At 37.0% G+C, this 12,402-nt stretch overlaps 1 protein-coding gene across 1 annotated transcript in view; it reads left to right on the top strand.

Moving 5' to 3' along the window:
* The window catches only part of LOC140163335 (ubiquitin carboxyl-terminal hydrolase 40-like), a 64,165-nt gene extending 63,449 nt beyond the window's left edge, over nt 1-716 (top strand). The window contains exon 30 of the mRNA XM_072186733.1: nt 425-716. Coding sequence (XP_072042834.1) covers nt 425-563 — 139 coding nt within the window. The 3' untranslated portion in view covers nt 564-716. The remainder of the gene's footprint in view (nt 1-424) is intronic.
* The last annotated feature ends 11,686 nt before the right edge of the window (nt 717-12,402 follow it).

Here is a 12,402-nt window from a genome sequence, read left to right as displayed (position 1 = left end):
AAAAAATGTTGCTCATGCACAAATGCAGTACCCCCATTCTATGCCTGTTAACACATATTTTTTTCAAAGTACAGTCTTAACATCTTTTGCATAAATGTACATAGGCACCATAGAGCTGATAATATACCATAATACAGCTCCATGATGGCGACAAACAGTGTGTACGTGATTTGTTAGACATAGGCGTTAGATTGATCGACCCTCATAAATATGCGAGAATTCTCGGTGTGCAGAGCACAAGGAACTTGCCTGTTCAATGCCATCCCCAATTTGTATTCATCATACTGGAGATGTTGATAGCAGTCAGCTGGTTAGCAGTACACTTAATTTGTAAAAGAAAATCTGCAAAATATTATAATTAAAATTAGTTAAATTATTAAACAAACAGCCTAGTAACCATGGTAACTTTGATTTCTCTCAACAGGAGAAGAGAGATGAAAAAGAACAACTCCAGTTGGCACGAGAAAGGAGGAGGCAAGGGTTCCAAACATAAGGAGAAACGGCCTGAATGTAGCCTGGCTATACATGTGGACGATTTTAGAACTCAAGCGGAACAGACGTAACAATGTGATATGAGGACTAGTGCTAATACATCAGTATATGCTATTTACTATAAAACCGTCCCTGTTGAAGATATGTAAAAATGCGTAACACGATTTGCCCAGAAAAATACAGCACTATTTTTTTGGATTAAAAAAATATTATGTTTTGCCAAACGAAATCAGTCGGAACTCAGAAATATTGATTTTGAGATATAGCCAAAGAAAGTAAATATTTCCTTTTGTTAAGTGTTGCTTTGGAAACTCTTTAATTGCTCATATCTTTGGAACTTGTTGTTCAATTTCAATGTGGTTTTATGCAAAATGCAGCTTTGTAAATGCTTTTTACTATCCTATAAGAAACTGAAAATTTAATATTTCCAAGTTCCGACTGATTTTGCTTGATCGCATCACATATGTATAACAGTGGGTGAACAGAGTTTAGTGTAAGGACACAACAAAAGAAGTGTTAACATTAAAGTTTGTTTGGCTTATAAGAGTGGCGAAAATTATTTGGTATTTGTTACTGGCGTGTTAACGAAGTTCCTAACTTGCATAAATTCATGTAAGTGTGCACCAGTCATGCATTATGCAACACGCAGCTAGCGTAAGTGCTGCGCCAAACTATGTGCATGCCATCCTATATCAATACACAGTGTTTTGAGTCTTAATTTGTAAGGAGGTTAACATTGTATCATTTGAGCTCTCCAGTTTGAAAATCTACAAGCCTTTGTAAATTTTTGCTTGCCAAAACTCTAAATTGAATTGAAACATAATGTTGTTAAAGTTTAATTAAAGAATTTAGCATATTATGTTAGGCGACAAAAAAAACCCAACATGTTTATGTGCGGACAAACTTTTCAAGTAGGATCGGTTGGTAATAGGGTTTTTTTTTCTGGAGGCTAAAATGACCCAAAAATATCACTGAAAGCTTGAAAAATCTGGCAAAAATTTTACAAAATGTTTTCCAAAATGATCAAAATCTCTCAATTTCGGCCATAAAAATGGTTGATTTTACATGATTTTAGCACACGTAAAAAAAAGCTTCTCCCAAAATACCGGTAAAACCAGGGTTTTTATTTCGTCACTTTATGGTAATTTATCAGCAGACAAACTACAAATTTCAAAGACCATATGAGCCCCTAGGTCTGAAAATGTATGGGCCCATATCACTTTCCACGGGCTTGTGGCCTGTATGTCTGCCTTATTTCCAAAACTGAGCAACACGATCTGATACCATGTGTATGTAACTCATGTAACAGGCTATTCCAGTTCCAATCAGTACATCCCCTAACCTTAATCTCCCACACCGGGAGTGTAGATTTCAAATGGAAAATTAAGGACTTGTCTTCGTTGTGGAGGGTGTAAGGATTTCAGCTGGAATAGACCAATATATAATACTGTAATCTTCAATCTATATATATTTTTCATCTCGAGTAAATAGCGATTTATTTTTTATGAAAGAATATCTGTAACTATTAATCATGTTTAGTTGTTAATATAAATAACATTTTCTAATTTATATAACTTTGTATAGATTTGATAAACAGTAATTATGAGAAAATCAAATGAAAATGAGTACAAACATTCTCTATATGTGACCGTATATGACAGCGAATGAGCCGTAAATTCCTCCCGGTCAATTTTGTTTTATTTTGTGTTTAGAAAATATATATCATCAGCTTTAAATGGTATATAATTTGACTTCAAACGATATCCAGAAGCGGGGTTATGGTTTGTTGAACTTTGCTCCTTCAACAAAATGGTACCTTTTTTCGTTTCTACATGTGTCTCTTTTTCCACATTGCTGGTAATAAATATCAAACAGTCATAATTGGCGGTCATTGAACCCACCACTTGAACAGGATTTAGCCAAAGCAAACAAAGACCAGAGCTATTAAGAATTCTATAAACATCTAAGGTAGAAGCTTATTATCCTCTTTAACAATAGGATTATTGATTGGTTTAAAAGGTATTTGACTATCTAAATGAGATACTTGTCGAAACAACTTGAGGTACCGATGAATACGACCTTCATGCACATTTTTGGACATTTACAGCTCATTTGTGCTGTACGGTCACACATGACATCATATTTACACCAAATAAAACTAGCTGAAATGATTATCGAGGAGTTTGCCCTGTCACCTTCATTGAGATATATGATTTCTTCTTTTTTTTTTGAGAAGAGTAAAGAGCAGGTAGGGCAACTATTTTTCTACATGTTCATACTACATACTCAAATTTCAGAAAAATAGCAACGGTTATTTTGTCTTCAATTGCTTTTATGTTACTAAAAATTAAGGTTTCAGTGCCCCAATGGGCACACTCTCCATAGAACTACATGTAAAAGACCAGTTATAGAAAAACTGCCTAGAATAAAATGCCTGATTCTTTTTTGCCCAAATATCGCTTATAAATGATGTAGTAGATTTAACATCTGGAATGTAATGCGATCGATATCGTTGCTGCTCTTCTAAATTTGTTTATAAAATGTGTGCCCCAGACCAAGGTGATCTCAAATTTGGTAAATCCTAGATGTAAATATATTAGCCTAAATTTGATTTGCAGCTGAGAAATTGTACAAAACATTGGCTATTCCAGTTGTAATCCATACACCCCCTACTGAAGATGTGACCTTGAACTTCCACACAGGGAGTGTGATATGGATTTTAAAAGGGGCTACCTGAATGAGTGACTGTAGGATATAAAAGTTGTCTTAACATAGGGGGTTGTATGGATTTCAACTGGAATTACTCATTGTGATATGTACACACAATAAGAGGAAGACGGCACACAGTGTCATCGCCCCGATATCTTCATGGCAGAAATCGCCATGGTAGATTGAATCTACCGCCACGCATGGCCATTATACATATCGACCTGTTTAATAGTTTTGGTCGCATAATAGACCGAAGGACATCTGACTAAGGCTACTGACAATAGCCCCGATTAGCTCAGTGACTAACCTCGCTGTGTGTCAGTCAAGCATGGTATGCCATAGGTCATATTCTTTTAGACAACCTTCACGATTGGCCTATACACTGCGTTATATAATTCGGCACATATAAATCAGAATTATTGCGGAATTTATTGTCAGTTTTTGACTCAAGGCGCAAGCTACTGTCTCAAAGCGCAAGCTAACGACTATCATATCTGTTCAAAATATATATTCATGTGCAAGGAACCACATCTGGTTTCTTTATACGAAATCATTTATGGGAGATATTCATCATTTTCTACACCGGTATCCAAAGATTTTCTTCTCATATCAAACTCGTGCATAGCAAATTCACGTGTATCGATCCCGGGTATTTATTTTAGTATCTCTGCTAACAAAGTAATTATTAGCCAGGCGATGTCGGTGTGCAGCATTGTTTCAGACACTGCACTGCATTTGTCTATTTGTTGACTTCAATTCTAGACGTCAGATTATGTCACTGGTGCAATCCACACACCCCCACCCCTAGACAACTCACCCCACCCTACACACTCCGCTCCCACCCTGCCTGCATCCTCTTGCTACACCCTGAGCAATGAACCCCTTTGCATTAATGTAAGGGATTATTTTTGTGCCAAATTGAGGTTACATTTTTAATCGGAATATTTTATACACATCAATGTAGCAATCATGTAAATCGGCGGTCGCAACACATAGTGGCATATGTGCAGGACAAATGCATAATATGTTTCCAAGAAAAACTGGTTTGAACGATGCTACTAATAACAGAGTCAGTACTCCTCTAATATTATCTCACAGTGGAGTGACTGTTTATACTATTGAAGAGTATATTTAATAGTTAGAAAGGAACTATTATAGGATATATCTATACCTCTAAACTTAAACGTCATGATGTAAAATGTAAGATTTGAGGGTTTTGGCCTGTTTTTTTCTTTTCTGAAATGGACTCAACGGAGCATAATGGACTTTCCGTGTCTTTTTTATCATCCATTCATAACCTCATTAATAAACGCGATGCGTGCGATCCAATTACATTTAGTTATTTGTGAAAACGCGAACGCAAATCGAGGTCATTATTAACTCACAATTGACCGCAAAATGCGTAATTGTTCCAATGGCGCACACAATTGACCGGCGTTTGCGTGCTGTTGTGCGTCAAACAAAACTCTTGTAGCGCTGGCGCCCGATACTTGGATTGCTGGCGCTACCATATTTGCACAGATTGTGATACGCACTTTTGTTATTGGTCGTCCTGTTTTAGCCTGATCGATTTTTGGAAAGGGAATATAAACTTTTGAGCAAAATTTTGTGTTATTTTGTAAGGTGAAGAGATTAAAGTGAGCGGTTATGAATGAGGTTAATAACTTTGCATCGGTAATATATCGGGCATTGTGAAAAATCTAAACATTTTGCTTTGGACCTCGGAATATCCCTCGGTTCCAAAGGCAAAATGTTTAGATTTTTCACAATGCCCTCCAAATAACCGATGCGCAGTTATTAACCTCTAATCAGTATATGAAATGGAAGATTTGGGGTTTTTGGCCTGTTTTGGAAGTATATGCCAAATTTGTAGATGTAGGTAGATGCTGCTGATTTTGTACCTAAAATATCACCAAATTGGTTTTTGCTGCATCATGGATGTTGATCATATACCAGTATGTGAAACAGAGGATATTGGATTCTTCTTTAATTGTTAATATAGGTAAATTAATTACCGTAATTAATTAAATTTGAGCTTTGTTACTTGGTTATTGAAGAAGTTGATATTTATTATGTGCCAAATTTTATCAAAATGACCAAAATCATCATTTGCCACTATGCGTTGCGTTCGACAAAACTGTATCACATAAAACAGGATATTTCAATGCGACGATTCACATTTATTTTTCATATATTATTCATGTATTTCGAGGTGTTCATGCAAGAAGACCCAATAGCTGCCTTGTAGACATTTGACAATTTCTGCATTCTATCCTGTACACCTAGCAGCTATTATAGATTGGGTCTTCTTGCACTGTAAGCCCAGGGCTGGTTTCTCGAAGCATGGCTAGTGGTCAATTTGATTGATCAATATTGTGGACCCTAGATGTAGGATTGGATACAAAATAATATTTCTCTTCAATATTATTGAAGAGATCTAATCCAGTTTGATTTTTTGACGTTGGTCAATAAAATCACCATTGATGTTCGTGTCAATCATGTGTACAGTGCACAATGGCAGATTTTGTATCCACTCTTGTATCTAGGGTCTTTGAAATTGATCAATCACATTGATCATGTATAAGCCATCAGGTGCCCAATTAGTCCTATATACCAGTGCTTACAATTTTACATTGTACATCACCTAGAATGATCCGGGCTAGCCTGCTGGCGTAGGAAGCCTGACCACTAGCCACGCTTCATGAAATCAGACCTCAATATTTTTCTAATAAAGTGCTTCTGAAAAAGATTAGTTGCCCAAAAGCAGCCATATAATTATATGCTTTAAGATATGCTTTGGTAAAGGAATATTAAGTGAAGAAATATTTATATAAGTTTCTTATTATGCATGTATGATACATGTGAATAAAGGTTTTGTCATTAAAATTAAAATTGAAGTTGATGTTTTAGTTGTGTGATATTATTGTCTGAGTGCAGTGGCGTACCGTGGCCGCCCCAACCCCGGGGGGCTGAAGAAAACAAGTTGACCTATGTTCATCCTGGTATTACAAGCTAAAAATCTACCAAAAGTAATTACACCCCTTTAAATAATGGCCATTATTCCTGAACGGTTAAATTGTATGCCAAATTTGAGATATGCATACGAAGCAGAATTTATTTCTGCGCATTATAACACCTCATTTGTTGTAATGGTCCCAGTATTCATGTCGCAGCGTACATTTTAATGAAAGTAACCCAATATTTCAAGCCAGTGATCTCCAAATATGAAGTGTTATGCAAGTTGCTAAAAAAAAGGGGCCCCATTTTTGACCAAAATGACTAAACATGCATTCAATGCATAGCATCCGGTGCGCAAGCTCTTTCCAATACAAATTACCGTGCAAAATAGCGTAAGACACGTTGGTGGTCTGCTCCAGTAGCGTAGCCAGCAGGTGGGGCAGAGTGCCCACCCCCCTGACAAAAAATAAAAGAAAAAAGTGCCCCGCTGACAAAAAATAAGAGAAAGTCAGGAGGGCAAAGGAAAAGAAAATTCAGCCCGATCATGGGCGAAAATTGTGTAAACGCGCTATGCGCGCATATTGTACAAATAAAGCCATTTCCATCCTGATAATGGGCAAAAATAGTGTAATATCAAATTCTTGCGCGCTATGCGCGTACATCGTTCCAATAAAGCCTTCTTTGAAGCTCGAAGATCTATGTATTGTATGATGCAATTGTAATTTTTTTTCGTCTGTGCCCCGAAATTTTATTTTGCCCCCCCCCCCGACCGAAAAAGCTGGCTACGCCCCTGGTCTGCTCCCTCTCTCACATTGATTCCCTTTTTGTGGCTGTCAATATAACCCCCCCCCCCTCAGACTTCTTTTTGACATCATGGTCATCGGGATGTGGGAGGGGGGGCTTCATCCACATACGCTGGTCTATCTCTGCTTCCCACACCATAGCTTAGGGAGTGGAAATACTTAGGGGAGGCAAAAGGCACATTCTCCGATAAAGTGTTCAAAATGCCAAATCTGTGTCGCCCATAGTTTCAAGTCGTAGGCCTATTCAGACTTGTTTCGTCAGTTTTTACACATGCACGATTAAGACAAAGGTGGGAAAGGGCTTCACATATACGTTACCACACCCCCAATACGTACAAGTATATTGCTCAAAAATGAAGTTTGTTGAAAAATCACCCATGCCTTGTTTTGTGTTCTGAAACTTAAAGTTTACGATTCTGAATGATTTTCATGAATTCTTCGTGGTTGTCATTTTGTCATTCCTGAGACCAAACTTGAACACTTTATCGGAGAATGTACCAAAAAGTTGCACAAAGGGGGGGCAAAATATTTGGTTATTAAATAGGGGGTCAAAAAGTTTTTAACAAGAAAAGACCAAAAAAATACAAACAATTTTGTTTGCTACGCGCGCACATTGTAGGGCCTAAAAAATCCTTTACCCGATCCGATCATGTGCACCTAGTAGGCCTACCTACGTGCGCACATTATCCCAATAAACAGTGATTTCCTTTTTGGAAGCTAAGACTTAGTTAGATTTTACATGTATTGTACAGTATTAGAAAAGGGTATGTATCCCACTGATAATACCGGGTCAAAATGATGCAACTGCCATTTTTTCGTCTTCGCCCCGAAACATAATATTTTTCCCCCTTGACTAAGATCAGAAAGCTGGTTACGCCCCTGATAAACAAGGCTTAAGGGGGTACTACACCCCTCGATAAATTTGTGTCTATTTTTGCATTTTTCTCAAAAACTAATAACACAGTGGTAACAAAAGTTATGTAAATTATAGGGGCAAGGAATCCAATTACTACACTGGAATTTCAGTGACCCAAGACAAGCGGTTTGTTATTTATGATCAGAAATAAGGTACCGGTAGGATGTAGGCCTACCTCGTTTCCTATCATTATACTGAACCGCTTGTCTTGAGTCAGTGAAATTTCAGTGTAGTAATTAGATTCCTTGCCCCAATAATATACATAACTTTTGTTACCAGTGTGTAATTATTTTTGTAGAAATATGCAAAAATAGTCACAAATTTACCACATGGGTGTAGTACCCCCTTAACCATTAAAATTCTTGAGTAGGCCTATAATGAGCCCAGATGTTGCTCTCAATTGCCTTTTATTGTGTTACTTTTTATTTAATTATTGTTGATAAGAATGAAACATAAAGAAATTAACAAGTATCGGGCCATATAAATTGAAAAACTTACAGGCCTAAGTCACAGCATGTGAAGTACCCAAACTTGCATGTTTGTAGAAAACATAACTGTGGAGGAAGTTGTTTTAACCTCTTACAAGGGGGGGGGGGGGGTCAACAAGTTTTGTATGTTTAAAGAGGGGGTCAAAAAGTTTCAGGTTCTCTGGAGGGGGTCAAAACGTTTTGACTCCAAAATTTCGAAGTGCCCAGCCCCTCCCCCCTCAAGTATTTATGAACACTCCCGTATTTAACAGGTAGGCTTTTTATCCATGGCTTGTGCATTTTGATTGAGCCTGGTCCTATCAGGACCCAAGTGTGCGCAATCTTGTCAAAAGTTGCTGTCAGTAGCGAAGTTGCCACCACCCCCCGACTCCAACTTTGGAGGTGACGCGTATCATATGGCTGTTAAGACCCCCTTTTTCAGCATCGCTGTCACAAAGACCCCATATTTTTTACGAACACATGCTCTGTCACCCGAAGCCCCCCTATTTTTCCATTTCATCTGTCACCCAAAGACCATTACAAGTTCAATTTGAACAGCATACTGTATTTCATTTATCACTGATTTTGTTACTTATTTTGAAAAAACAAAGAAATTTGAAGACATTTACTTAGAACTAGAAATTCGATTTTCGAGGGTTCTGTGGCGCTGCGCTGTTTCGGTTCTCACCCAAAGATTCCATTTAAAAAAAAAGGTCATGTTCTCACCCAATGACCCCACATTTTTTACATTTTGCTCTCACCGAATGCCAAAATTCATGCTCTCACCCAATGACCCCATATTTTTTACATTTTGCTCTCACCGAATGGCCCTTAGTGCGAAAGTGCCAGCCCTATACCTATATCCATTTCAAATTGAAGTGCCCCCCCCCCCCACACACACACACTTTTGAGGCAAAAACCCAAAATTACGTAAATGTCCACTTTTTGCGGCAATTTTGCACAAAATTTGTCGATTTTGCCCCAACCCCGAAAACTCAAATGGCCTCCCACCCCCCCCCTCTCCGAAAAAAAAATTCCTGGTGCCGCCACTGAGCGGGGTCAGTATTGGTGACTGACAAGCACAGGGATGTGACAGGTTAATTATGGTAAATTCAGGTTTCTAAGTTATTAGATTTTACTAGGATATTTGTGCCTATATCTTAGCCCAAATTGAAGCTGAATTTTGCTATAGGCCAATAACATGCCAGAGCGCGCAAAGCGTGCAAAATTTTACAATTTTTGTACCCTATTTTGGCCCAAAACATGGTGTTTTTCGGCTAAAATGGAAGATGCCCACTGCACAGGGCAATTTTGGGGGCCCCCAAAAAATTTGGGGGCCCTGGGCCCGGGCCCATCTGGCCTATGATGGTAAATCCGGCCCTGGGTAAATTGCAGCCTTTAGGTTTCCAGGCCTGCAGGATGATTCACTGGCAGGATTCACAAATACGTAATAGCGCCCTCTTCAAGTAGCAAAACTGAAGCCACATGAGATGACATGATATCACAACTTTGGATGACATCTATAAGATTCAGAGGCTCCGGAAGATTTTGAATATTGGGGTGCCCAAAATTTGTGGCCTTCTCCGAGGCGCGAAACGCCGAAGGGGGTGGGTGCGGGAGGGAAGCTTTTGACATGCACAGGGGGCCTACATTTTTACATGAATTGTACCTTACATTTTGTATTATACCCTAAAATAATGAATTTTACCTTAAAATTATGAATCTGACCCTAAAATTATGAATTTTACCTGAAAATTTATGAATTTGACCCTAAAATTATGAATTTTACCCGAAAATTTATGAATTTTACCCTAAAATTATGAATTTTACCCTAAAATTATGAATTTTACCTCAGATTATTGGGGGGGCTTGGGCCCCCACAAAATTATTGAGGGGCTGGCCCCCAGGCCCCGGCGGTTCCGGAGCCACTGAGATTCTGAACAACATCCAGGAGAGAGACACGATATTTGGGGAAGTAGCCTACAAATTCAAAATGAACAAGCCCGGGAATAAGGAAAGAATATTGTTAACTATCGAAATAAGTTCATGACATGATAATGAATTTATTTAACTAATTATTTTATGGAAAAGAAAACAAACCCTAATCCAAAATTGTGCACCTTTTGAAGATGGGGTCAAAGATAACCACACTGTTGTTCTTGAAATCTTTAGCAGCCATAATAGTGCACTTTTTAAAGATTAAATTTTAAATTTTAAATTTTAAAGATTTAATTTTAAATCTGTAAGATTTAATTTTAAATCTGTAAGATTTAATTTTAAATCTGTAAGATTTAATTTTAAATCTGTAAGATTTAATTTTAAATCTGTAAGATTTAATTTTAAATCTGTAAGATTTAATTTTAAATCTGTAAGATTTAATTTTAAATCTGTAAGATTTAATTTTAAATCTGTAAGATTTAATTTTAAATCTAATACTTGATTTTGATTGGTCCCTAATCACAATCCTTTAGAATTTATTTTAAATCCTTGAAATTTAGAGTGTACCCCGGTACCTCAGTCATGAATTCTTCACCAAGTGTTTTTTTAATTCTAATTAGGTAACGCTGGCGAGTTGGCGCCTATATATAGATATTAACGTCCCCGCTTGAAGGCTTGAAGCTATGATAATCATGATTTGAAGCTATGTCACTGGCAGCTCAGGGCATTCCAAATGCCTGCAGAATATGGAAGAGCTTCTCTTCAACTGTATGTGAGGCTTAGTGGAGACAACGCCTAATTTCGTACTAGGGGCCTATTAATTTTTTAATAGAATCCCTACTGGCATTTATTTTTGATCTATTTTGAACTATTTGTTTTGACGAGATATAGGCCTACTGTTCATTATGATTTAGGTATCACTTTGAACCTACCATTTGTATCAAAATGAATAGTTTCCATTTTATTTTAACAAGTAGGCCTAACTGTTCAAATTGACAAGATCTCCAACTCATTATTTGACAAGATTACACATTTCATTTTGACAAGATTCTGTTTAGCCCCTTCTGATAAGACAAACTATTCAAATTTGATTTTTTTGTTGTCATTTATGACAAGATAAACTAACTCAAATGTGATGGTCATTTTTGACAAGAACCGGAAGCTTTTTATTTGTTTAAATAACAATTTGATGAGTTTCTTATCATTTTGATGAGAATGTCTGATTCATTTTGAAGAGAAATCTGTTATGTCCCCATCTGAATTAGTTTCTGGGATGTGTCAGATTCCCGGGGTCAGATTTTTATTTTTTTATTATTTTAGTTTTAGATTTTTCAAAAAAATTTAGACTTTGGAATACTTTAGGCCGTATAGTTCTCGACACCTCCCTCCTTTCAATAAAATAAGTCTATTATAGAGAGCAAGGGTCACTTCCAAGTCTTTTTGTGGTAGGCCTACTCTAGGGGGTTTATCTCATAAAAACTCACATTTGAAAAAAAAGGCCTCATCCTTTCCTCGAGCACTGTTGGAAAAGACCGAAAACTACAGACAATGCTCATTTTACATTTAAAAAACAACAACAGCAAACAAACAAAAAGAAAAAACCTCCCTCATCCATTGGGCCTAATTTTATACGGCCTCAGGCCTAGGCCTACTTAAAAGTTGTGGTAAAGGAAAAACTAGGCCAAAAAATGTGTATGTTTGGCCTCACTTTGTTTGTAAAAAAAGGTCGGTCGATCGATTGAAGCCAAACATAGGCCTACTTTTTTTTTGGCCTGAGATGAGTGTTAAAAGACACCAGGCCTATTTTTTAGTAGGCCTACAGGTGATCAGAAAGTAAAACTTTTAAAATAATGTGAATGAATATTAATTATTTGTATATTGTTATTATTAATATTATTATTTCTTGACAATAAATGAATAATTTGATTCAGTCGTGTTTTGTTACAAATTTTAAATCCCCCGAAAAAAAATTAAAATACAGATATTTAAAACTCAATTATCATAAAATAAAGAAAATAATAAAATTTACACAAAGTTGTATTGTCAAAACGCGTCAATCAAACCCACGTGACCCGCCCACGTGGGCCGGGTTATGCCTGGTATTTTCTATGTAGCAAAA

Source organism: Amphiura filiformis, chromosome 10 (assembly GCF_039555335.1).
Source record: "Amphiura filiformis chromosome 10, Afil_fr2py, whole genome shotgun sequence".
Taxonomy (NCBI): Eukaryota; Metazoa; Echinodermata; class Ophiuroidea; order Amphilepidida; family Amphiuridae; genus Amphiura; species Amphiura filiformis.
Note: the sequence above shows the minus strand (reverse complement) of the source record. Positions and strands in the feature narration are given on the sequence as shown.